Below are 27,212 nucleotides of genomic sequence, written 5' to 3'. Positions count from 1 at the left end.
TTCATTAGCAATATGCAAATTTCTGTTTCTCTACATGTTGCAAACATGGTATTGTCAATACTTGTGAGGCTTCGCCTTTCTGATGATTGTAAGTGCTGAATATCTTTTTACAGGTTCTTTGGTCATTCTTTTTATTATTTTTTTTTTATTTTTTGAGACAGGGTTTTCACTCCCATTGCCCAGGCTGCAGTGTAGTGGCCCGATCTCGACTCACTGCAACCTCTGCATCCTGGGCTCAAACAATGCTCCTGCCTCAGCCTTCTGAGTGGCTGGGACTACAGGAGCACGCCACTGCACCCAGCTAATTTTTGTATTTTTTAAATAGAGACAGAGGTTTCACCATGTTGCTTAGGCTGGTTTCGAACTCCTGAGCTCAAGGGATCCACACAACTCAGCCTCCCAAAGTGCTGGGATTACAGGCATGAGCTACCACGCCTGGCCTGGTCATTCTGTTTATATCCTTAACCCACTTTTTCCATTGGTAGGGGTTTTTTTCTTATGAGTTTTAAGGGTCCTTATATATTCAAGATACTGATATTTTGTCTGTTTTACATGTACAAACATCCCTAGTCTGTGGCTTGTCTCTTCCCCTCCTGTATGGTGTTTATATAGCTTCTTCATTTCATAGTAGAATAATAGATGATGCAGAGTTGGGTACAGTGGAGCCAGGGATTCAAAATAGTGATGGCAGCATATTCTGACCAAGCATTGCATGGTGATTGGAGAACAGGCTTGGGTTCTAGTCATGATTGTTCCATCACTGAGTATCCTTGGAGAGGTGCCATCATGTCTATCTCAGGCTCCTCCTCTGTACATGGGATGGTTGGAGTAGATGGTCTCCCTAAGCACCTTCCCAGATGTAAGGTTTTCTAACACTACAAGTGGAGGTCTTATGCATCAAGCAGGCAATGGCAGGACCTATGTGGAAGAGCCCAACTTGTAGGAAGCCTGTGCTGCTTTCCTGATTCCCCCTGGGGGTAATCACATTGTCCTCTGTGTACCCACAGTACTTGCTCAAATTGCTACCATCATACTCATCACATTATGCAGTTAATGGTGCCTTTTCCATTTGTCTTTCTGACTTTGTCTTTGCGAGCCTCATCGAGGGCACAGTTGCCTTTAGAATATCCCCAGCATCTCCCATAGCTCCTGACTCAGGGCGAATCCTCAGTAAATGTTTGATGGATGAGAGTGGGAGCATGGGAAAGACGCGAGGGAGGGAGGAGGAGCCTGCAGAGGTACACCCAGTGAACACAACCAAACACTGCGCGGTTACTCAAACAGTTAAACATTTGAAAAAAGGACCATCAGCAGATACTGTTGTCGCTGTTTTACAAGTGGAGTCAGTTTTTCAAGATCATACGGGAAAACAGTGTTGTATTGAATAATGGAAATCAATAATCTCTGATTCTTAATCTAATATTCCAAATAATAGAGGCTACAGTCTCATTATTTTAGCAAAAATAAACTAGATTTTCGAATTGAATTCATTTCTATTCTTTTATGGAACAGAAATATATTCCTTATAATTTTGAACCTTTCCCTACTGACATGCTGAAAGATAGAAAGGAGAGTCTCTAAGCTTTAAGACCTTTCATAACTGTGATCTATATAATATCAGAGATGGAAGTACTTAAATAAATCTCTCTTAGCTAGCTATAATTCAAGTTTCTGCTTGTAGTAAACACAGGAAACAAACAAGATTTATGCAATCAAAGTGCTTTTGTTGTCATGACAACAGGAAAAAGCAACAAGAGGAAAAATCTTAGCTCTTAGAAATGGCCTTTCACAAGGTGTTAGGGCCCATTAAGCGTGGTCAATACCCTGTCCTTCATTTAGTTTTGCCTTTACACAGCTTTCTTCGCTGCTGCAAATGTAATCCAATTTTCTCAGCTGCATATTAGCCTCAGGAAAGGCAAAGCAAATTTTGATCAGGGCTCTTTATCCTTTCCTGGGGGTAATCCACTATCTGTTCATCTTGAAAAACTGCCCGATGTCTTCTATCTCCTACTCTAACGTATTTTTCACAATTTATTATGCCAGTATCTCTGAGTTTGTTTTTATTATGACTAGTAAGAACATTATTAAATAATAAAAAGGTAAGTGGATTTCAAAAGCCAGGCCAGGAATAAAATGAGGGTGTGGAGATGAACAGTGAAGTGGGATAATCATGGCAGTGATACATCTGTTCTGCCGGCCCAGTGTCAGCCTCAACAAACACCAGCTTCCAGACCAACTCTAACATTGGTGATCTCATGCATGTACATCTCAGAATAATGGGCAGTTGGCGAGTTGCTGACAAATGGAGTTATCCACTAGATGGTTTCTTTGAAACAATCCTTCCCAAAGTCTAGTCACCATCCATGTACATCAGAATCCCCCAGCAGCTTGCTAAAAATTTATATTTTTAAGTTCTATTCTTGATCTGCCAAGTCAGAAATGCTGGGGGTTGACTTGAGGGATTTGCTTTGCTAAAAAGCACACTAAAATTTTAAAATCTTTGCCTTAGATCAAAGTGTGAAAAAAAAGATTGAAGGAAATACCATCTGACATTAAGTACTTAAGAAGGGAGGAGGAGGTTGCATCTTAGGTGAAAAAGGGAGGCAGACAAGCTCCTTAGGTTTTATCTCAGTTCTGACTGCTACAGCTTTTAAGCCAGACCAAAATGTGCTCTAAAAACACATGCTATATAATGCTGGTGAGTGTCTGTATTACAGCCTCAAAACTGAGCCTGCTTTTAAGCTAATGCATTCTGCCAGGCACCAAGGATGCCAAAGATGAAGTTTACAGCTTCCTAGAAGAGACAGGCAGGTAAACTAGCGGTTTAAATATCATGTGGTCCACAATGAGATGCAACTTTACACCCACTAGGATGGCTATATTCAAAAAAAAGATACTGACAAGTGTTGGCAAGGATGTAGAGAAACTGGAGCCCTTACATATTGCTTGCTAGGTAAATTACCGGAATATAAAATGATGTACCTCTTTGGAAAACATTTTGGCAGTTCCACAAAAAGTGAAACATAGAGTTACCATGTCTCCCAGCAATTCTACTCATAGGCATATGCCCAAAAGAACTGAAAATAAATGTTCATACAAAAATTTGTATACAAATGTTCACAACAACATTGTTTATAATAGCTAAAAAGTGAAAACAACGCAAATGTCCATCAACTGAAGAATGGATAAACAGGATGTGGTATGTCCATGCAATGGAATATTATATAGTAATAAAAAGGAATGAAGTACTGATACATGCTACAACATGAATGAACCTTAAAAACATTATGCTAAGGAAATAAGCCAGATACAGAAGAACACATTATTCCATTTATTTGAAGTATAGGCAAATCCATAAAGACAGAAATTAGGTTAGTGGTTGCCAGGGATTGGGGGAAGGAAGGAATGAGGAGTGACTGCCAATGAGTGCAGGTTTCTTTCTGGGGTGAGAAAAGTATTAGAATTAGACAGTGGTGATGGTTGCGCAACTTGGTGAATATATTAAAAACTACTTAATTGTGCACTTTAAAAGAATGAATTGTGTGATGTATGAATTATATTTCAATTTAAGTGATAAAAGAAATGGCCAAGAAAAAGTAATAAAGTTGATTACATTTTAAGGTTGCTATCTGTGGTAGAGATACCATAGAGGTAATCAGAGGCCACACAGCACGCCCCCAAAAGGGAGGGACACCACTTATTTGGTAGGGTAGGAAAATGTTAGGGAAGACTTCCCAAAGGAAGACTTTAAGAATGAGGAAGATATACAAGGCCAGTCAACACTGGGGACATAACCCTTTTGAGAAACAGTAATTGGACATGACAAGACAATGGATCTGTTGGTAGGCAAAGAAACTAGAGACGAAGGCAAGAAGACATCAAGAAGAGGCTTGAGGGATTCAACTCCGTGGAGAAAAGGTGAACTTTTAAGTAAGTGATGTTGGGATAACTGGAAAGCCAAATGAAACAAAGATAAAATTGCAATCACTCCTTATACCACATACAAGTATTGATTGCAAAGGGATTAGAGGTTTAAATAATTTTTTAGGATGAAACCATAAAATACTAAAAGAAAATATGAGCAAATTCTTCAGTAACCAGGAATGGTGAAAACTTCCTTGACTGTGATTCAAAATTCAGGAAAAATATTGAGAAATTTGACTATTTGAATCTAATGAAGCCTCTAGATCTAACTACCAGTTTGCAGGCAATACAAGAGATCAACAAAACCTGTTCAATGACACTGCAGGGTGCAATCCGTAAAATCCAGAACGTGGGTTCTTCTACAGATTTGTATTGCTGTTTTGTGAGCTGCTTTCTTTAAAAAACAAGTGTTCCCAAAAAGGAGAGAGAAGTACCCTTTGCATTAAAAGAGACTCAAAAGACATATGAACCAAATACAATGTACGGGTCTTGTTTGTGCCCAATTTTTTTTTAACTGGAAAAAAATTTTGAAACAATTGAAAAAATTCAAATACTATGTGGATGTTAGTAATTTTTAGGATTATTAATTTTATCAAGTGGCATAATGGTGTTGTATTTAAGTTGAAAAGAGAAGGCTTCATGTCTTACTGTGGTGCAGATAAATGATACGATCTTTGGTGTGTACTTCTTTTTCTTTCTTTTTTTTGTTTTTTTTTTGTTTTTTTGAGACGGAGTTTCACTCTTTGTTGCCCAGGCCGGAATGCAATGGCACGATCTCAGCTCACCGCAACCTCTGCCTCCCGGGTTCAAGCGATTCTCCTGCCTCAGCCTCCTGAGTAGCTGTGATTACAGGCATGCGCCACCACGCCCAGCTAATTTTGTATTTTTAGTAGAGGCTGGGTTTCTCCATGTTGGTCAGGCTGGTCTCAAACTCCCAACCTCAGGTGATCCACCCACCTCGGCCTCCCAAAGTGCTGGGATTACAGGCATGAGCCGCCGCGCCTGGCCTGGTGTGTACTTTCAAATAATCCAGTGGTGGGGGTGTATGGGAAATAGGATGTATAAATGAAATAAAATACATTTGTTAACAATTATTAAAACTGGATAAGTACATGAGCACTCATTATATTATTCTTGTTACTTTGGAGTAAATCTGAAAATTCTTCAGAGCCACTGAAGGCCTTTTCAACAGGGGAATGAGGAATGACAGATGAAACTGCCCTTCTAGCAAGTACAGCCCTGGAGTCGGAAAACTAGACAGGGGGCTGCCAAGGAGGGTCACTGTGATGCAGGACTGAGCTATGAGAGTGTCACTGGGGGCGGAGGGGAGGATCTGGGTGTGAACAGTATTAGGGAGATAGAAGCAAAGGAGCTAAAGAAGCAGGAATCAAGGATGAATCTCTAGTTTCAGGCTTAGATGAATGGCTGCATGGTGGGCCCATTCAATATTCAAGGGAATTCAGAAGAACTTCAAGTTAGGAGTGAAGGGAGTGATCAATTCCATTTCAGACGCTTTGAGTGTGAGGTGCCTGTGGAAGATTCAGAGCTCAAGAAAGAGGTCTCGCTAGAGATGTGGTGGCAATTTTCAGCTGCAGCATAATTTCCATGGAAACATGTAGAGTGTAGGCACAAGAAAACTCTCCCTTTAGGGCAAGCACTTTGTATCAAATTAGTAAGTTACTCTTGGGCTATTTTAACATTTAAAAAGCAATGCAGTGGCTTAAGGAAAATGATATGAGAACCAAATGGCAATATATGACATCTATGCTATTCTGTTTCCTCCTAATTTCCATTTTGAATGTGCGATAGATCATTAGGGCTTAATTGCAGGATTTTCTTGTTTCATTTTCTTTCTCCTAATAAAGAAGTTTTCAAGAGAATACTAAGGCATTAGAAAAACAAAATCTCATGTGGAAGATTAAATTTTGTTGTTGTTGTTGCTGTTTTTACCCTATCTCTCTTCTATTTTGTTCTCTTACATATTGGCTATGGTATTACAAAAATTGAAAGAAAGCCAGGCACGGTGGCTCACACCGGTAATCCCAGCACTTTGGGAGGCTGAGATGGGCAGATCACTTGAGGTCAGGAGTTCGAGACCAGCCTGGCCAACATGGTGAAACCCTGTCTCTACTAAAAATACAAAAATTAGCCGGGCATGGTGGTGCACACCTGTAATCCCAGCTACTTGGGAGGCTGAGGCACGAGGATTCCTTGAACCTGGGAGGTTGCAGTGAGCCGAGATCATGCCACTGCACTCCAGCCTGGGTGACAGAGGGAGACTCTGTCTCAAGAAAGAAAAAAAAAGAGAGAAAAAGAAAACACCAACACCATCTAGATCCAAAGTTACATTCACTTTCCTGTCTTTAAAATAACCATAATAGGGTTAAATTGTTGGGTTGATATGTGTGCATTCAGAAAGACCCATAGAGTTACTGATATAAAAAAGCATTTTGTGTCAAGGATTGACTTATACCTTAGAGCAAGGGAAAGAGAAGATTACTCAGCCCTGTGATATCTGTTCTGGGGAAGCGTCATGATTTATTGTTGGTGGGAGCATCAGGCCGTCTGTTAGGCTTTAATAAAATGTGGTCATAACATTTTGATTTGAAACACAGGATGATTTACCAACCCAAAATTGAAGTTTTTCAGCAATTGAAGGTCCCATGGGATTTGTTTTTGGAGGAGGGTGGCTTTGTGTGTGTTGTTTTATTTTTAGATATTTGTATCTTTAGCATTTATATTTAAATAAGAAGAAAAGCACATCAGTATCTTTCTTTTTCTGTTCTGGGTTCATTCTCAAAATCTTGTGTTGCCTGCTCCATTCAAACTCCTCAGCTTGCTGTTTGAAGGCTTTATAATTTGGTCTCATCTAAAATTAACTGAATCAGAATTTTGGCAGGTTGGATTTAGGCATCGTTTTAAAAAAATTCTCCCCATGCAATTTCAATGTGCAATCAAGGTTGAGACCCACTGTGGTTGCAATATGAATGAGGAGAAACAACTGGGGCATTTGGATGACCTATCATGAGAAGCAAATATCAGAAATTAAAGTGTTTCTGAGCCTCATATGGCAACTATGGTGTGTGTGTTTGTGTGTGTGTGTGTGTGTTTGCATGTGTGCATGTGCACGTTTTGCATTACCTCTTTCTACCCTGCCACGCAGGTGACCGCCGTGAGGGTGTATGTGAACAGTTCCTCTGAGAATCTCAACTACCCGGTCCTTGTTGTGGTTCGCCAGCAGAAAGAGGTGCTGTCCTGGCAGGTTCCTCTGCTCTTCCAAGGACTGTAAGTGGGTTTTCTCCCAGGCAACTTCACTACATTTGGTTTTCTTCAATGTCCTAGAACTTAATTGGTCTTTTCCCTAATGAAAGGAAAAATCAGACATTTGGAATGTCGAGACATTCTGCATACGGGGTGCAAATAATGATCATGGTGCCTGCCCTGACCTGTTCGCTCTATTCAATTTTTAGATGAGCACTCTACCTAGATTGGCCACACCTAGAAGAGCTTTTACCATTTTAAAAACATTCCATGATCCTCCATAGCTTTGGGGTACTGGGTCAATGAATAGCCCTCCAATGGGCTATGTCCAGCAGTTAACATAAGTGAGTAACTCTTTCCCTGTTCTTCAAAATGCCCATCTTGTGTCTGCATTCTTCATTCAGTAATATTTATTGAGCACTATTAAGTGGTGGGTGCTGGAGACACAGCAGCGGAAAAACAACAACCCCGCTCGAGTTCCTATTTTTTCAGGGGAGAAGTGTATAAGATACTACTGCACTAATAAAAAAAAACTTGGAAGGCATGCAAAATGGACACATAACATTATTTTTAAAGGTTGAAGAACTCGAGGACTGAAATACTAACTCTGTTAGCTTTGACTTGGACTCAGGGCTTTCTTTACTCTCTACTTTAGCAATAGTTTGAAGAGAGGAAAATGGAATCAGCTGGTTGTTTTATCATGACAGATTCCCCCTCACATTGGATATTTATTCCTCATTGAATTAGAAGAATGGCTTAGTGTAATGTAGATACCGCTTAAGTGAACTAGTCAGCGCAGAATAGTCCTCACATCCCTGTTATTATATCATACAACCCAATGCCAACAACACTAGTTCTAAAATTACTATTGATAGTTCCAGTCTAAAATTCAAAACATAAGGACCTGAAAATGAATTTGGAGAGAAGCAAAATGAGATAGACTCCTTTCCCTGCTCATTCACTGAGTCTCTTTCTTGTCCTTGTTTATTTTTTTCTTCTATATTGGCTGCTTCAGATACCAGAGGAGCTACAACTATCAAGAAGTGAGCCGCACCTTATGTCCCTCAGAAGCAACCAATGAGACGGGACCCTTGCAGCAACTGATATTTGTAGATGTCGCATCCATGGCACCCCTGGGTGCTCAGTACAAACTGCTAGTTACCAAGCTCAAGCACTTCCAGCTCCGGTAAGCGGGACTTTCTCTGTTTACCTGTCTGTGTTTCCTGTGCTTGTGGATGCTCAATTCCTCTTCCATCCTTACAGACTGGTACTCTGGAAGGAAATTATCCACTTAGCACATGATTTTAGCACCTCCTGAACTCTCCTTCCCATAACTGAGCAGCAGGGCCTTAATCTATACAAAAGAGTGGGAGTGCATAAGGTAAGAGTGGTTGACCTCACAGGTGAATCTGTTTTCAGGGATCAATGTGAGGGTCCTGTCCAGCCTGAAGTATAGGCAAGAATGACTGGTGACTAAATACTTTTGTATTCCCAACCAGTGCCACACTCCTGAAGGAAGTTTTGTTTTAGTTCTAGGGAAGACATTAAGCTATTTTTCTTGTCCTTATTATTACTCCTGTTTTCTCCTTCCAGGTTAGTAACATAGGTAGGAATGTGGCTTTGTCCTTTCTTGGTGTGACCAGTATTATTTTCCCCGTTTTTTAAAAAACTAAAATAAACAGGCAAGCTCATCAAAAAAATAATCTTGAGACTTGGACACTTCACTAAAGAAGCTACCCAAATAGTCAAAAAAACACAACCTCATTAGCTATAAGAAATGTAAATTAAGGCCAGGCACGGTGGCTCACGCCTGTAATCCTAGCACTTTGGGAGGCCAAGGCGGGTGGATCGAGACCATCCGGGCTAACACAGTGAAACCCCGTCTTTACTAAAAACACAAAAAATTAGCCAGGCGTGGTGGCGGGCGCCTGTAGTCCCAGCTACTCGGGAGGCTGAGGCAGAAGAATGGCATGAACCTGGGAGGCGGAGCTTGCACTGAGCCGAGATCACGCCACTGCACCCCAGCCTGGGTGACAGAGCAAGACTCCGTCTCAAAAAAAAAAAAAAAAAAAAAAATAGAAATGTAAATTAAAACCATAATGTGATTCCATTACAACTACCAAATTGCTATAATTTGAAAGGCCTACATTCCACTCCTTTGATGTGTACCCAACTCCTAGATATCTAATTGTGATATTCATTCAGTGGGATACTACACAAAAATAACAATGAACAAACTATTGCTATAACCAACAACATGGATACATCTCACAATGTTGAGAAAAAGAAGCCAGGCCAGGTGCGGTGGCTCATGCCTGTGATCCCAGCACTTTGGGAGGCCAAGGCAGGTGGATCACCTGAGGTCAGGAGAGCAAGACCAGCCTGACCAACATGGTGGAACCCCGTCTGTACTAGAAATACAAAAAAAAAATTAGCTGGGCATGGTGGCAGGCGCCTGTCGTCCCAGCTAATCCAGAGGCTGAGGCAGGAGAATGCTTGAGCCTGGGAGGTGGAGGTTGCAGTGAGCCGAGATCATGCCACTGCACTCCAGCCTGGGTGAAGGAGTGAGAATCCCTCTCAAAAAAAAGAAAAAAGAAGCCAGACAAAAGAAATGTATGCTATTTTATTCCATTTATATAAAATTTAAAGGCAGGCAAAACTATTCTGTGATGCTAGAAGTCAGAATAGTGGTACCTTTGGGGAGGAGAGAAGTACATGGCTATGTTTGACGATAATTTATCCAAATATATGCTTATAACTGCACACTTTTCTATAATACATGTTTGTTATATTTCAATTAAAAAGTTAATTTTTTAAAAAATCAGAATATTTCAAAATCGTATATGTCACTGTTTTGCAGCTTATTTTCTGATCAGAATGTTTGGTTCTACAGTAAAGTTCTCCTTAAATTTAAGGCAGTTTATAAAAACATTTGTAGCCAGTAGAGTTGCTAATAGGACTCAAATATTTATCTTGGTCCTCTCTACACTCCCTGACATAGTGTTATACCCATACAGAAACATGGACAGATAAATGAATGAATGGTCAGAAGTAGTCACAACATTTTTTCTTTTTTTTTTTTTCTTTTATTATTATTATTATTATACTTTAGGTTTTATGGTACATGTGCGCAATGTGCAGGTAAGTTACATATGTATACATGTGCCATGCTGGTGCGCTGCACCCACCAACTCGTCATCTAGCATTAGGTATATCTCCCAATGCTATCCCTCCCCCCTCCCCCCACCCCACAACAGTCCCCAGAGTGTGATGTTCCCCTTCCTGTGTCCATCTGTTCTCATTGTTCAATTCCCACCTATGAGTGAGAATATGCGGTGTTTGGTTTTTTGTTCTTGCGATAGTTTACTGAGAATGATGATTTCCAATTTCATCCATGTCCCTACAAAGGACGTGAACTCATCATTTTTTATGGCTGCATAGTATTCCATGGTGTATATGTGCCACATTTTCTTAATCCAGTCTATCATTGTTGGACATTTGGGTTGGTTCCAAGTCTTTGCTATTGTGAATAATGCCGCAATAAACATACGTGTGCATGTGTCTTTATAGCAGCATGATTTATAGTCCTTTGGGTATATACCCAGTAATGGGATGGCTGGGTCGAATGGAATTTCTAGTTCTAGATCCCTGAGGAATCGCCACACTGACTTCCACAAGGGTTGAACTAGTTTACAGTCCCACCAACAGTGTAAAAGTGTTCCTATTTCTCCACATCCTCTCCAGCACCTGTTGTTTCCTGACTTTTTAATGATTGCCATTCTAACTGGTGTGAGATGGTATCTCATTGTGGTTTTGATTTGCATTTCTCTGATGGCCAGTGATGATGAGCATTTTTTCATGTGTTTTTTGGCTGCATAAATGTCTTCTTTTGAGAAGTGTCTGTTCATGTCCTTTGCCCACTTTTTGATGGGGTTGTTTGTTTTTTTCTTGTAAATTTGTTGGAGTTCATTGTAGATTCTGGATATTAGCCCTTTGTCAGATGAGTAGGTTGCGAAAATTTTCTCCCATTTTGTAGGTTGCCTGTTCACTCTGATGGTAGTTTCTTTTGCTGTGCAGAAGCTCTTGAGTTTAATTAGATCCCATTTGTCAATTTTGGCTTTTGTTGCCATTGCTTTTGGTGTTTTAGACATGAAGTCCTTGCCCATGCCTATGTCCTGAATGGTAATGCCTAGGTTTTCTTCTAGGGTTTTTATGGTTTTAGGTCTAACATTTAAGTCTTTAGTCCATCTTGAATTGATTTTTGTATAAGGTGTAAGGAAGGGATCCAGTTTCAGCTTTCTACATATGGCTAGCCAGTTTTCCCAGCACCATTTATTAAATAGGGAATCCTTTCCCCATTTCTTGTTTTTGTCAGGTTTGTCAAAGATCAGATACTTGTAGATATGTGGCATTATTTCTGACGGCTCTGTTCTGTTCCATTGATCTATATCTCTGTTTTGGTACCAGTACCATGCTGTTTTGGTTACTGTAGCCTTGTAGTATAGTTTGAAGTCAGGTAGTGTGATGCCTCCAGCTTTGTTCTTTTGGCTTAGGATTGACTTGGCGATGCGGGCTCTTTTTTGGTTCCATATGAACTTTAAAGTAGTTTTTTCCAATTCTGTGAAGAAAGTCATTGGTAGCTTGATGGGGATGGCATTGAATCTGTAAATTACCTTGGGAAGGATGGCCATTTTCATGATATTGATTCTTCCTACCCATGAGCATGGAATGTTCTTCCATTTGTTTGTATCCTCTTTTATTTCCTTGAGCAGTGGTTTGTAGTTCTCCTTGAAGAGGTCTTTCACATCCCTTGTAAGTTGGATTCCTAGGTATTTTATTCTCTTTGAAGCAATTGTGAATGGGAGTTCACTCATGATTTGGCTCTCTGTTTGTCTGTTATTGATGTATAAGAATTCTTGTGATTTTTGCACATTGATTTTGTATCCTGAGACTTTGCTGAAGTTGCTTATCAGCTTAAGGAGATTTTGGGCTGAGACAATGGGGTTTTCTAGATATACTATCATGTCATCTGCAAACAGGGACAATTTGATTTCCTCTTTTCCTAATTGAATACCCTTGATTTCCTTCTCCTGCCTAATTGCCCTGGCCAGAACTTCCAACACTATGTTGAATAGAAGTGGTGAGAGAGGGCATCCCTGTCTTGTGCCAGTTTTCAAAGGGAATGCTTCCAGTTTTTGCCCATTCAGTATGATATTGGCTGTGGGTTTGTCATAAATAGCTCTTATTATTTTGAGATACGTCCCATCAATTCCTAATTTATTGAGAGTTTTTAGCATGAAGGGTTGTTGAATTTTGTCAAAGGCTTTTTCTGCATCTATTGAGATAATCATGTGGTTTTTGTCTTTCGTTCTGTTTATATGCTGGATTACATTTATTGATTTGCGTATATTGAACCAGCCTTGCATCCCAGGGATGAAGCCCACTTGATCATGGTGGATAAGCTTTTTGATGTGCTGCTGGATTCTGTTTGCCAGTATTTTATTGAGGATTTTTGCATCAATGTTCATCAAGGATATTGGTCTAAAATTCTCTTTTTTTGTTGTGTCTCTGCCAGGCTTTGGTATCAGGATGATGCTGGCCTCATAAAATGAGTTAGGGAGGATTCCCTCTTTTTCTATTGATTGGAATAGCTTCAGAAGGAATGGTACCAGCTCCTCCTTGTACCTCTGGTAGAATTTGGCTGTGAATCCATCTGGACCTGGACTTTTTTTGGTTGGTAAGCTATTGATTATTGCCACAATTTCAGCTCCTGTTATTGGTCTATTCAGAGATTCAACTTCTTCCTGGTTTAGTCTTGGGAGGGTGTATGCGTTGAGGAATTTATCCATTTCTTCTAGATTTTCTAGTTTATTTGCATAGAGGTGTTTGTAATATTCTCTGATGGTAGTTTGTATTTCTGTGGGATCGGTGGTGATATCCCCTTTATCATTTTTTATTGCATCTATTTGATTCTTCTCTCTTTTTTTCTTTATTAATCTTGCTAGTGGTCTATCAATTTTGTTGATCCTTTCAAAAAACCAGCTCCTGGATTCATTTATTTTTTGAAGGGTTTTTTGTGTCTCTATTTCCTTCAGTTCTGCTCTGATTTTAGTTATTTCTTGCCTTCTGCTAGCTTTTGAATGTGTTTGCTCTTGCTTTTCTAGTTCTTTTAATTGTGATGTTAGGGTGTCAATTTTGGATCTTTCCTGCTTTCTCTTGTGGGCATTTAGTGCTATAAATTTCCCTCTACACACTGCTTTGAATGCATCCCAGAGATTCTGGTATGTTGTGTCTTGGTTCTCGTTGGTTTCAAAGAACATCTTTATTTCTGCCTTCATTTCGTTATGTACCCAGTAGTCATTCAGGAGCAGGTTGTTCAGTTTCCACATAGTTGAGCGGTTTTGAGTGAGATTCTTAATCCTGAGTTCTAGCTTGATTGCACTGTGATCTGAGAGACAGTTTGTTACAATTTCTGTTCTTTTACATTTATTGAGGAGAGCTTTACTTCCAAGTATATGGTCAATTTTGGAATAGGTGTGGTGTGGTGCTGAAAAAAATGTATAGTCTGTTGATTTGGGGTGGAGAGTTCTGTAGATGTCTATTAGGTCCGCTTGGTGCAGAGCTGAGTTCAATTCCTGGGTATCCTTGTTGACTTTCTGTCTCGTTGATCTGTCTAATGTTGATAGTGGGGTGTTAAAGTCTCCCATTATTAATGTGTGGGAGTCTAAGTCTCTTTGTAGGTCACTCAGGACTTGCTTTATGAATCTGGGTGCTCCTGTATTGGGTGCATATATATTTAGGATAGTTAGCTCTTCTTGTTGAATTGATCCGTTTACCATTATGTAATGGCCTTCTTTGTCTCTTTTGATCTTTGTTGGTTTAAAGTCTGTTTTATCAGAGACTAGGATTGCAACCCCTGCCTTTTTTTGTTTTCCATTTGCTTGGTAGATCTTCCTCCATCCTTTTATTTTGAGCCTATGTGTGTCTCTGTACGTGAGATGGGTTTCCTGAATACAGCACACTGATGGGTCTTGAGTCTTTATCCAATTTGCCAGTCTGTGTCTTTTAATTGGAGCATTTAGTCCATTTACATTTAAAGTTAATATTGTTATGTGTGAATTTGATCCTGTCATTATGATGTTAGCTGGATATTTTGCTCGTTAGTTGATGCAGTCTCTTCCTAGTCTCGATGTTCTTTACATTTCGGTATGATTTTGCAGTGGCTGGTACCGGTTGTGCCTTTCCATGTTTAGCGCTTCCTTCAGGAGCTCTTTTAGGGCAGGCCTGGTGGTGACAAAATCTCTCAGCATTTGCTTGTCTGTAAAGTATTTTATTTCTCCTTCACTTATGAAGCTTAGTTTGGCAGGATATGAAATTCTGGGTTGAAAATTCTTTCCTTTAAGAATGTTGAATATTGGCCCCCACTCTCTTCTGGCTTGTAGGGTTTCTGCCGAGAGATCTGCTGTTAGTCTGATGGGCTTCCCTTTGATGGTAACCCGACCTTTCTCTCTGGCTGCCCTTAACATTTTTTCCTTCATTTCAACTTTGGTGAATCTGACAATTATGTGTCTTGGAGTTGCTCTTCTCGAGGAGTATCTTTGTGGCGTTCTCTGTATTTCCTGAATCTGAATGTTGGCCTGCCTTGCTAGATTGGGGAAGTTCTCCTGGATAATATCCTGCAGAGTGTTTTCCAACTTGTTTCCATTCTCCCCGTCACTTTCAGCTACACCAATCAGACGTAGATTTGGTCTTTTCACATAGTCCCACATTTCTTGGAGGCTTTGCTCGTTTCTTTTTATTCTTTTTTCTCTAAACTTCCCTTCTCGCTTCATTTCATTCATTTCATCTTCCAGGGCTGATACCCTTTCTTCCATTTGATCGCATCGGCTTCTGAGGCTTCTGCATTCTTCACGTAGTTCTCGAGCCTTGGTTTTCAGCTCCATCAGCTCCTTTAAGCACTTCTCTGTATTGGTTATTCTAGTTATACATTCTTCTAAATTTTTTTCAAAGTTTTCAACTTCTTTGCCTTTGGTTTGAATATCCTCCCGTAGCTCGGAGTAATTTGATCGTCTGAAGCCTTCTTCTCTCAGCTCGTCAAAGTCATTCTCTGTCCAGCTTTGTTCCGTTGCTGGTGAGGAACTGTGTTCCTTTGGAGGAGGAGAGGTACTCTGGTTTTTAGAGTTTCCAGTTTTTCTGCTCTGTTTTTTCCCCATCTTTGTGGTTTTATCTACTTTTGGTCTTTGATGATGGTGATGTACAGATGGGTTTTTGGTGTGGATGTCCTTTCTGTTAGTTTTCCTTCTAACAGACAGAACCCTCAGCTGCAGGTCTGTTGGAGTACCTGGCCGGCCGTGTGAGGTGTCAGTCTGCCCCTGCTGGGGGGTGCCTCCCAGTTAGGCTGCTCGGGGGTCAGGGGTCAGGGACCCACTTGAGGAGGCAGTCTGCCCGTTCTCAGATCTCCAGTTGCGTGCTGGGAGAACCACTGCTCTCCTCAAAGCTGTCAGACTGGGACATTTAAGTCTGCAGAGGTTACTGCTGTCTTTTTGTTTGTCTGTTCCCTGCCCCCAGAGGTGGAGCCTACAGAGGCAGGCAGGCCTCCTTGAGCTGTGGTGGGCTCCACCCAGTTCAAGCTTCCCGGCTGCTTTGTTTACCTAAGCGAGCCTGGGCAATGGCGGGCGCCCCTCCCCCAGCCTCGCTGCTGACTTGCTGTTTGATCTCAGACTGCTGTGCTAGCAATCAGCGAGACTCCGTGGGCGTAGGACCCTCTGAGCCAGGTGCGGGCTATACTCTCCTGGGGCACCGTTTCCTAAGCCCGTCGGAAAAGCACAGTATTCGGGTGGGAGTGGCCCGATTTTCCAGGTGCCGTCTGTCACCCCTGGAAGGGGAACTCCCTGACCCCTTGCACTTCCCAAGTGAGGCAATGCCTCGCCCCTGCTTCGGCTGGCGCACGGTGCGCTCACCCACTGACCTGCGCCCACTGTCTGGCACTCCCTAGTGAGATGAACACGGTACCTCAGATGGAAATGCAGAAATCACCCGTCTTCTGCGTCGCTCGTGCTGGGAGCTGTAGACCGGAGCTGTTCCTATTCGGCCATCTTGGCTCCTCCCCCCCAATCACAACATTTTTTCTCAAGTCCCTCCATTAATCCTGGTGTTGAAAAAGGTGACATGATAATTTTAAGAGCAAAGAACACTCTATCCTCCACAAGAACAGGGAGAAAAAGATTCTCTGGTGAATAAGATCCACCCAGAGCAATTAAATCAGAGGCTGTAGGGGAGAGGTTTGGGCACTGGTAAAGTGTTTAAAGTTCCCCAGGTGTTTCTAATCTGCAGCCAGTGTTGAGACCCACTACCCTAAAACAATTTCTAAATATGGTGCTTCACTTTAATTTAATATATATTTTCCGAGACCGAGTCTTGCTCTATCACCAGGCTGGAGTGCAATAGCATGATCTTGGCTCACTGCAACCTCCACCTCCTGGGTTCAAACAAGTCTTGTGCCTCAGCCTCCTAAGTAGCTGGGATTACAGGTGTGTGACACCATGCCCAGCTAATTTTTGTATTTTTAGTAGAGACGGATTTGACCATGTTGCCCAGACTGGTCTCGAACCCCTGGGCTCAAGCGATCCACCCGCCTCGGCCTCCCAAAGTGCTGGTATTAAAGGCATGAGCAGCCGTGCCTGGCCTAATTTAATAATTTAAAAATCTACTTGTGATATTTAACCATATGGGAATACACATTTGATGGGAGTTACACATTTGATGGAGTGATAACGTGTTACAGTACTTGCACAGAGTGCAGTTTGAACTGCAGAGAAGCCTTGCCTTTATCAACCGATCTCTGTCTTTAATCACTCAATCAAGTGTCACCTGGTAGCAGTGGCAGTGTCACTTGGTGGTAGCATATTTGAATTGTAGGAATGGTCTTCTGTAAGGTTAATTAGAACCTTTTGAGAACTGAATTCTGTGAAAATGAAGTCATAAGGTCACAACTGTAGCGAGTGTTAATGAACTATTTGCATGCTGGTGAAACTGCAAATCTATTCCCTCATGTTGTTTTCTGTTTTTACCTCATAATATGACTTAGCCTCAGCAACCAGACTTTAAGAACGTTTCAAAATCACTATTTACACACCAGCCTTGCTGGTGACCTGGAACCAGAGGATGATGGTAATGAGGAAGAGCTGAGGATTGTGATGAGCACTGGGCTCAGGCATTGAGAGAAACACTGAAGAAGTAATTCGAAATCTCTAAGATTGAAGTTTCTATTGTATGTTTTTGAGTGGCAGCCTATGATGTATATGGAACACATTTTGGGAACTTTTTTCCCCTAGAATCATACATTTTAAGAACTGAAGGATCTTTGGGAATCTAATCCACCTGCCTCATTTTTACAGATGAGCAAACTGATGCCCAGAGAAGTTAAGTGACTTGTTCAAATTCACACAGCTAGGAAAGGGCAAAATCAAGACTAAATTGTACTTCCAACTCCCAGTTCTGCGCTCTTCTCACCATAACGAGCTATTTCTACTTTCTAGTTAAAACTGTCCTTCCAATTGTTTGTATTTCTCTAAGTATGTTTCTCAATTCCATGAAACATTTATTTAAATCCAACTTTACCAGCAGAGCACAGTGGCTCCCGACTGTAATCCCAGCTACTCAGGAGGCTGAGGCAGGAGGATGACTTAAGGCCAGGAGTTCAAGACTAGCCTAGGCAACATAGTCTCTAAAAAAATAAAAACCAAAAAAATTAGCCAGACATGATGATGTGCGCCTGTAGATCCAGTTACTCAGGAAGTTGAGGCAAGAGGATTGATTGAGCCCAGGAGTTTGAGGCTGCTGTAAGCCATGATTGTGCCACTGCACTCTAGGCTGAGCAACAAAACGAGACCCCATCTCTGCAAAATTCCTTTAAAATTGAAACAATTCTGCTTTAAAGCATTGCTCGCTGCCATCTACTTATCCTCTGCACACACACACACACACACACACACACACACACAACTGTGCCACTACTCTTTTTCTACACTCCAGTGCCCAGGTGTTTAGTATTGCTAGAGTGTGAAATTGCAGGCAGGCAACAGCAGATGGCCACAGAAACAGGCAAGCATGTGATCATGGGGTAGGAGGATCTTAGGAAAGGGCATTAGGAAATTTAAACATCTGTAATCCCAGCATTTTGGAAGACCAAGGCGGGCAGATCACCTGAGGTCAGGAGTTCAAGACAAACCTGGCCAATATGGTGAAACTCCATCTCTACTAAAAAATACAAAAACTAGCCAGGCATGGTGGTGCACGCCTGTAATCCCAGCTACCTGTGGGGCTGAGGCAGGAGAATCACTTGAACCCGGGAGGCGGAGGTTGCAGTGAGCTGAGATTGCACCACTGTACTCCAGCCTGGGCCATAGAGCAAGACTCTGTCTCACCAAAAAAAAAAAAAAAAATTAAACAGTTGTCTATATTGTGATAGTCGTGTGGAGAATGGATTTGAAGAGGACAAAACAGGATGCAGAGAAGTTAGAAGGCTGATGCAGTGGTCAAGATAAATAATGAGGAGGTGAATTGAAATATTAGGAGAGGTGAAATTGCTGAAATTTTATTAGATATGAGGCGAAAAAGAAAAGAGAGAGTCAATAATGCCAATGTAGCTTGTCGATGGTGGGGCCACTAAGAGAAAATGAGAATTTTGATAAGAAAAAGAATAGATGATAACTTCACTTTGGGACAGGTTGGGTTTGAAATACAGATATCTGGCAAAGTGATGGATGTATACTAATATGACACTTAAGGGAGAGCTCTGAGTTACAGTTAGGCAGACTAGTGCAGTTTTCAGGAACACATCAAGAAGCCTGGTCCACATGATGCCTGGGCAAGACAGGGTTACAGGAGATAGGGCTGGAGAAACAGGCAGTGCCCAACTTTGATCTTTAAGATGTTGGATGCTAGACTACGGAGTAGAACTTCATCTTTCAGGTTATGGGAGCCATTAAAGGATTGTGAGCAACAGGATAGCATTCAGAGATCTGATTTCTAGAGATGACTTGAGTGGCAGTGTGGAAGAGGAATTACAGAGAGGAAAGATGAGGGACAAATAGGCAAATGAAAATTTATCTGAATGGAGAAGAATAAAAAATGATTAGAACTTGAATGTGTATGGCAGCAACAAGGTTGTAAGGGAGAAAACGAGTCAAATAGTACACAGGCAGATAATTCATAATTCAGCAAACATATGTGGCAGAATAAAATTTATAGTCCTCCATGAATACTTGCAGTCTTCAGCCGTCCCCTAGCCTTCTAAGTAGGGATCTTGAGTCTGTTTTAAGAGGAGAGAGTGCATGAGTGAGATAGCTCAGCTACTATGCTGTGAAAAGTAATAGATTTTTTGAAGAAATGGGTGGATAAGAGAATTTTAGACCATTTTGCTATGTGTCATACTATATAATTACCTTTGGTATTTTGGAGGAGACTACAATAAAGATTTACATTCCGTTTTTTTTCTCTTAATGATGCTGTACTGAGCAAACATCGTGCTTCAGGTGGTGGCAGGTAACTTTTACACTAATAGAATGAGTAGGACCTGGTGATTAATCTAATGTGGAAAGCGATAGAAAGGGGATAGTCCAACATGACTCCTACGGTGATGTCAGAAGTCTGGTGAGGTTTACTGACAAAGGGACATAGCAGGTCAGGATCAGGGAAGTGACAGCGCATTCCCTTTTATCATGTGGAGTTTGAGGTGCTCAAGGGATTGTCAAGTGCAGAAGCCCAGCAGGGGATCACTATTCTGTGACTGGAGCTCAGGAGATGGCTCTGGGCTGGACACAGGGTCTTGAGATTCACTGGCATTATTGTGGTATTTACAGCAGCTGGATACACATTTTAAAACGAGTTGATCAAGAACAAGGCTGTGGGTAACATTCTCATTTAAGGGATGGTCTGAGAAACTGAAGCTATCATAAGTGGCTGAGTAGACACAGCCAGAGGTGTGGGAGAAATCACTGGGGGTTAAGTCACTGGATTTAGCGATTAGATGGTGCTATGGTCTCAATGTTTACGCTCCCCAAAATTCATAGTGAAATCTCCACAGTGATGGTACTTGGAGGTGGGGCCTTTGGGAGGTGATTAGGTCATGAGAGTGGAGCCCTTGTGAATGGGATTAATACCTTTATGAAAGAGTCCCCAGAAAGGCCCTTTGTCCTTTACACCACATGAGGATGCAGTGAGAAGGCACCATCTATGAGGAAGCAGGCTCTCATCAGACACCTTGATCTTGAACCTCCTAGCCTGTAAAACTGTAAGAAATAATAGATTTCCATTCTTTATAAGTCACCGAGTTGACGGTATTTTTATTATAGCTGCCTGAATAGACTTAAGACAGGAGGTGACTCTTACCCTTAGCAAAGGCAATTTCAAGAGAGTGGTGGAGAAAGAATCCTGATAGCAGTGGGTGGAGGAAAGAATGAAAGAGAGATAAACATGGAATACTCCTAGAAGCAGCTGGTTTGTGAAGAGAGGAAGGACATAGGATGACACTAAAGGATGGTGATCCAGGGAAAAGAGAGGCATTTGGGTGGGCTGTTTGTTATTAATTTTGAAAATGGTTGAGACTAGAATATATTTATAAACAAAGAGGTAGAAAGGCAGATTAAATTCATAGGAGAGTTGGATATTTGTAGACGCAAAGTACCAGAGAATGATAGAAAGAACGGGAATTTAGCACATGAGTGCGGAGTTTATACTTAGACCAGAGGAATGAAGAGCAGACAGTTCCCAATGACAAGAAGGTCGGTGGGAAAGCTGCAGTCCTGAAGGGAGTTCATAGCAGATGGCAGGAGATAACAGGGAATGATATTCTGAAGTTCATAGTTCAGGTGAATAATAGGATATCATTTCCTTCAACAAACAAAGGAGGGGTTTTGAATGCACACTGTGCTCTGTGCTAGGGGCTTGTTAATCAAGATGAGTAAGATGCTGTGAATCTCACAGTCCTCTCTGGTACTCACCTCAAAAACTACTGAAAGTTTGTCCTGTCTCTCTTTCTACGTAGTCTTTCGTCCCATCCCTTTTCTTTTTCTTCTACTTAATTACTCTCCTGTCCGTATTTCTTCTCCCTCTCTCTACCCCCGACCCATGGGCCCCTCTGCCTCTTCTGCTGACTCCCCTATCTGCACCCCCATCTCTCAAGTCCATCGGTTTCTTTTCCCTTCTCCCCTTTCTTGAAATAGCCAGCACAAGGAAACAAAATTGTTTTTTAGCCTCTTATGTTCAACAAATAAACATAACATAAACATGTTAAAATGTGTTTAATTTTTAAAACAAATCAGTTGAAATTTTTATACTTCTTTCTCTAAAACTAACAATCCAAGAGCTTCAGTTAGCTTTTTTCTGTTGTCAATGACCCATAATAAAATAAACCTTCCCCACCTCTGTTAGGGTTCATGTGGAAGGAAGCAGAATGTTTCATCTGCAACAGATACAATGTTTATTTTGCACATACTGCCGACTCCATGAGAAAGAGAGGACATAAATGATAGTCTTAAACACAGCAACATGTTTTACAAGTTTGCATGCATTGTACTAGTAAATAAAACATAAAGAACAAGAAAAAACAGGAAGTGAATATCGAATCTTCATACATTTAGTATTATGACTGAAACTCAAATGATGGGGAAAATTAAAATGTCTGGCAAAAAAATATGGGTTGCTTCTGCAAATTTCATGCTGTCATGAGGGACCGACGGACTTGAAAGATCAGGGTGCAGATAAGGGAGTCAGGAGAAGTCATGTTGCCAGCCAAGAAAATCATGTCCTCTTTGTTCTCTGATCTGGCAACAAAGAGAGTTGAAGGTCTCATGTTGCCCTGGTAACAGCGGGAGACACTCCCAGACTGCCGAAAGGGCTCTACCCAGCCCACACACAGTGTCACAGGTCCAAACTCTGGCCAAGGACTCTCTGGAGCAGAAACATAACTGGGTTTGACACTCACTTTGGCTTCTTTAGGTGACTTAAGGACAGAAGTTTTCAGTTCTGCTTCAGAAGAACCAATCCTCAACATTATGATTTCTGTTGCAAGTAGATATATAAAAATTACATCTATTGTTGTGAGCTAAATTCCCAGCCCAGCCTGAGGACAGCCTAAATTGTGGTCATTACCTTTATAAATAGTGCTCAAATTTTATGACTTCTAAATAACACCTTTAATTATACACCTCTTGCTTAAATGTCTTGAAATGCCCTTTCTAAAGAAATCATTAATTTTAAAACAGGTATTTAATTTTTACGAAAGGAAAATTAGAGTGGAAAGAAAAAAATCTTCAGAGAGCCCCAGGGGGTGGAGCTGATGAGAAATCCCAGAAGTTCAAGTTCAGATGCCCAGAAATGCAGGGCACATTAGAGGGGCAGGGGCATGTACCCCCAGGTGTGGTGTTTCAGCAGCCTGGGGATCTGAGACTGCTGTGGACTTGTGTGCATGATCTCCATGGCTAATGATGAGGCAACAGCCAGAAAGAGCAAAAGCCCAAAGTAGTCCTTATAAAACTATAGAGAAGACCACATTTGTCTTTGTGACAAACACTTGAACTGTTTCACAGATGCTCATGGCAGACGGCCGTCTATGCTAACAATTTATGCTTCCTCTGTCTTCACACTCTCCTTTCTTCAGTGCCTAGATCATTGCTGTCTCACATGGAAGAATGAAAGTATCTAATAATGTAATTCACAGTAAATTACCAATTGAAGAGAAAAAAAACCTCATTATATTCTTTTGGTGGTATTTATATTTTAAAGGAGGGTCTTGGAAGGCAATGCCTAACCTAAAGGGAACTAAATCTTGGGGAATTTCAGCCAGCGTGGCAGGCAATCGGGGAGCTATTTGGGGATAGTAAGGGTCTGCCTCTGTCCCTAGGCACCATCCCGTGTGGTTATCTATTCACCGTGTTTGGTGAAAGGTGACCCATTTTGCCATGGGTCCATCAAAATTATTTTGAAATGTATCTACATTATCCAAAAGGACCTTGAACCTGGGTTTCCCCTCTCTTTCAGCCCACTTCTGTTACCTAAACCCTGTGCTTGATTGTAAAATCAAGCACAAGAGAGTCCCAAGGCAAAAGTGGCTACAAAAGTAAATAAACTACCTTATATAGATATGGCTTCATGGATATTTAAAGATATAAAAATAATAATCCCCTTCCCCAGTTTGGTCATTCTTGAGAGTTGAAACCACCAAGTCCCCATGCAGTCTACTTTGTCAGTTTCATGGGCCCAGAACTCCCCTCACCAAGGGTGAAGCTCTCCTCGAGTCTACTTTAAGATGGCTTTCTTTTAAATAAATAATTTTTGCTCACTAACTTATACTTTTCTCTCACTTTTCCCCTTTCCCTTCTGCCACTTACGTTTCTCAGGACAAATGTTGCCTTTCACTTTACTGCCAGCCCCTCTCAACCTCAGGTAAGTGAAGGGGTTCCAAGAGTTATCAACATCCTACCTGTTGGTGTTGCCTGCTTGTTAGTGAAACCATGTTACCCTGGCAGAGTTAGCGTGTGGTGTTGCCCTTGACCTTTCACAACTTGAAGTATATTTCTATTCCACTTTATTCCTTGTGTTACTGGAATTTTGGACACAATATTTAATCATATCACCTTAATTGGTATAAAATGGGCGGCACGCTATTTGTTTTCAGGTGTTCCTTGGTTCAATATTCATTGAGCAAATCGTGTGCCCACTACGCACCAAGAACATTGTTAGACTGCACCTGGTGCTGGAGACACAAAGATTAAGAACGGAGAGACACGACTTCTGCCATTATGAACCTGATAGCTGGGAAGTGGTAGTGGGGATGGGTAGTAAAAGGCTGACACCAAACAGATACACAAATAATTAATTGACCTGGAAATACAACGAAAATAAGACATTTTAATGTTTACAATGTTATAAGTGTAATAAATTAGTTTCTCCTCTCATAAAGAAAGAGCCAGAATGTTGACAAAAAACATTAGGAGAATTAGATATTTGTGTTGTGCTCTCCATTAAACCATAACCACAAATAGAATAAATACATGAAAACTTGGATTAAGTCAGGCTGTTTTTCTGGTGTCATTTCTAGCTACCTTCCTTTTTTCTTTCATAAGCTTCTGAAGACAAAACTCTATATAATAGCATGTTTGAAACAAGCTTATTTGTTGTACGTTTTCTTTAGTCCATAATATAGCTTTGGTCATAAATAGCTACTTAGGTTTTGCTTTGGCGTAGTAAAACTGGGATTAACATGGACTTGTTGTAAATATACTGCAATCACTGCTGTGCTGGTAAATAGTTAAAAACTGGTTCTCAGAGAGAAAGCCCTGATTTGTAGCATTTGCCCATTTCTGTGGTGTAAATACCTCCACTGTGGCTGATTTTAAGCTCCCATTGTGATGTCACTGAACAGCTGGGAAGTGACTAATGCACAATCAGCTCTCCCACGCCTGAATGAACCAACTCCAATCCACTTTTAAACTTCCTGTCTGTGAAAGTCTCTGCAATGCATGTATACTGCCACCCAGTGGCAGGAGAGGGCCAACGGCCCTTAATATACTGCCCTCAACATGTATTGACTATTTAATTTCAAGAAATATTTTAAAAGCACTAATTACTAGGTGCAAAGAGAGAAACCTAAAGTAGAAGGGGAATAGGCCGGGGGCGATGGCTCACGCCTATAATCCCAGCACTTTGGGAGGCCGAGGCAGGAGGATCACGAGGTCAGGAGATCGAGACCATCCTGGCTGACACCGTGAAACCCCGTCTCTACTAAAAAAATACAAAAAATTACCTGGGCATGGTGGCGGGCGCCTGTAGTCCCAGCTACTCGGGAGGCTGAGGCAGGAGAATGGCGTGAACCCGGGAGGCGGAGCTTGCAGTGAGCCAAGATTGCGCCACTGCACTCCAGCCTGGGCGACAGAGCGAGACTCCATCTCAAAAAAAAAAAAAAGAAGAGGAATAACTTTCACTCTAACTACAGGAACAGTATAGTCTAACAGTCCTGTACAGAGCTATAATAAATATGGTATACTGATCAGGTGTGGTGGCTTGCACCCGTAATCCCAACACTTTGGGAGGCTGAGGCAGAAGTATTGCTTGAGGCCAAAAGTTCAAGACCAGCCTGGGCAACATAGCAAGACCCTGTCTCTACAAAAACTTTAAAAAAAAATTAGCCGGGTATGGTAGCTTGCATCTGTAGTTTTGACTTCTCAGGAGGCTGAGGCAGAAGGATCACTTGAGTCCAGGAGGTCAAGACTACAGTGATACATGATTGTGCCATTGCACCCTAGCCTGGGTGACAGCGTGAGACCCTATCTCTGAAAAAAAATGTTAAATAATTTGTATCTAAACCCCAAAATGGAGTAAAATATACTTAGAACAAACTAATAAAACAAAACAAGTTACTTGATATCTATGAAAGGCTTACTTTACTCTTAACTAGTCTCATTTTCACCTATATTTTGTATCCTCTTTGATTACAGGAAATATTTTCTTTTTCTATAAACTCACCCAAACGGTTGCACATTCTCAGATAACCTGTGTCAATCATTTTTTGCCTCTATTTCAGGAGTTAGAAGCAGGTTGCAGAAACTGGGGAGGTAGCCAGGACCCAGATAGTGATTTTTCAGCCTAAATTCCAGCCACTGCTTTCGGTATTTGTCATTCGCTTCTTTCTGGTAAAGGTAGATCGTCAGGCAGGGGTCAAAAACATTTATTTGGGGTTTATAGTAATTTGCAGATAAAGTTGTTAATACTTTCAGTGGGTGTTTACTGCTTGCACAAAACCAATTACTATCATATATGGGAACATATATGAGGCTCATTATTGCCAACAGTAATCATAGTAATGCTCTTGAGTTACATAGTATGGGTTTCCTGGGAAACAACAACACTCTTGGGAATTCCAGGCTCCTCATCTTTTGAAGAGCCCTGTATTATATGTATTTGAGTCAAGCTCCAAAATTAAGTGGGTTCTTGGGGGTATTGCCATCTGTTATAAGGTGTGAATTGACTTCCAACTGCATCATTAATGACACTCTTTAATTCTGAGATAATTTTTCCCCATCAGAAAGCTTTGGATTATTAAAAAGGATTCCATTTTTATTGTCCTGGTACTCAAAATAGGATTAGGAAAAAAGATGTTGAAATACAAAGTTAAGTTTTAACTTGTTTTGCCTCTCTGTACATGATAGATTTATTAGAGTCTTCATTGGGAGCCCGTTTCGGTTGCTTTTCTCAAAACCTTAATCCCAGGCTTAACATAGCTTCTCAACCAGTTATCGTATTTTATAATTATTTGGCAGAATTCCCCTTTCTTCATCATTAAGAACAAGTTTACAACTTAGAGTTAATACATTTTTCCAGTGGATTCATAATCTACATGGGTAAATAGTACAACCTCTTTCGATTAAAAATGTTTCCTAATTCTGGAGTTACTTGAAAAACACTTTTAAAAGATACCTCAGCCTGCTGACAATTGTGAACGTATTTCTGGGGACTCCACATGGGGCTTGGTCTTTGAATCTTTGTATGTTCTCAGTATATTCCAGCCAGCAACAAGTTTCTTGATAAAAAGGGCAAGGGGAGGATGAGTCTAGTGGTTATTCTTGCCTATGGGAAGGTGGTTAAAATTATTGAGGAACAGGCTTATCTTTTTTTCAATATGGAGTTTTCACATGTCACATTGACCACACAGAAAGAAGTGAATCTTATCACGTTATATCTCACTTATCCTTAAATCCTTAATTCAAAGGGGGCAGGATGCTTCTCAAACAGGAAACAAACTAAAGTATAGCAAAGTTTAGTTGAGAAATAAATGACTATTTCTTTTACCCTAGAAAAAGAAATAGCAACGTTGCATAAAATGGCTGTTTTGTCTTATTTACTGCTATATTCTTAATGCCTGGCACAGAGCCCTGCACAGATTTAGTTGCTCAATATGTATGAGATGAAGAGCTAACCGAATTCATTAATGGAGATTCACTGAGATTTAAATATAAACTTTGTGCCTA

General features: G+C 41.0%; 1 protein-coding gene across 1 annotated transcript in view; it reads left to right on the top strand.

Moving 5' to 3' along the window:
* The window catches only part of SIDT1 (SID1 transmembrane family member 1), a 101,179-nt gene that overhangs the window by 26,670 nt on the left and 47,297 nt on the right, over positions 1–27,212 (top strand). Inside the window, exons 2-4 of the mRNA XM_024244686.3 lie at positions 7,088–7,209; positions 8,201–8,371; positions 23,586–23,631. Of these exons, the coding sequence (XP_024100454.1) occupies positions 7,088–7,209; positions 8,201–8,371; positions 23,586–23,631 (339 nt within the window). The remainder of the gene's footprint in view (positions 1–7,087; positions 7,210–8,200; positions 8,372–23,585; positions 23,632–27,212) is intronic.

Source organism: Pongo abelii, chromosome 2 (genome assembly GCF_028885655.2).
Source record: "Pongo abelii isolate AG06213 chromosome 2, NHGRI_mPonAbe1-v2.0_pri, whole genome shotgun sequence".
Classification (NCBI taxonomy): Eukaryota; Metazoa; Chordata; class Mammalia; order Primates; family Hominidae; genus Pongo; species Pongo abelii.
This window is presented reverse-complemented; position numbering and strand designations above follow the sequence as displayed.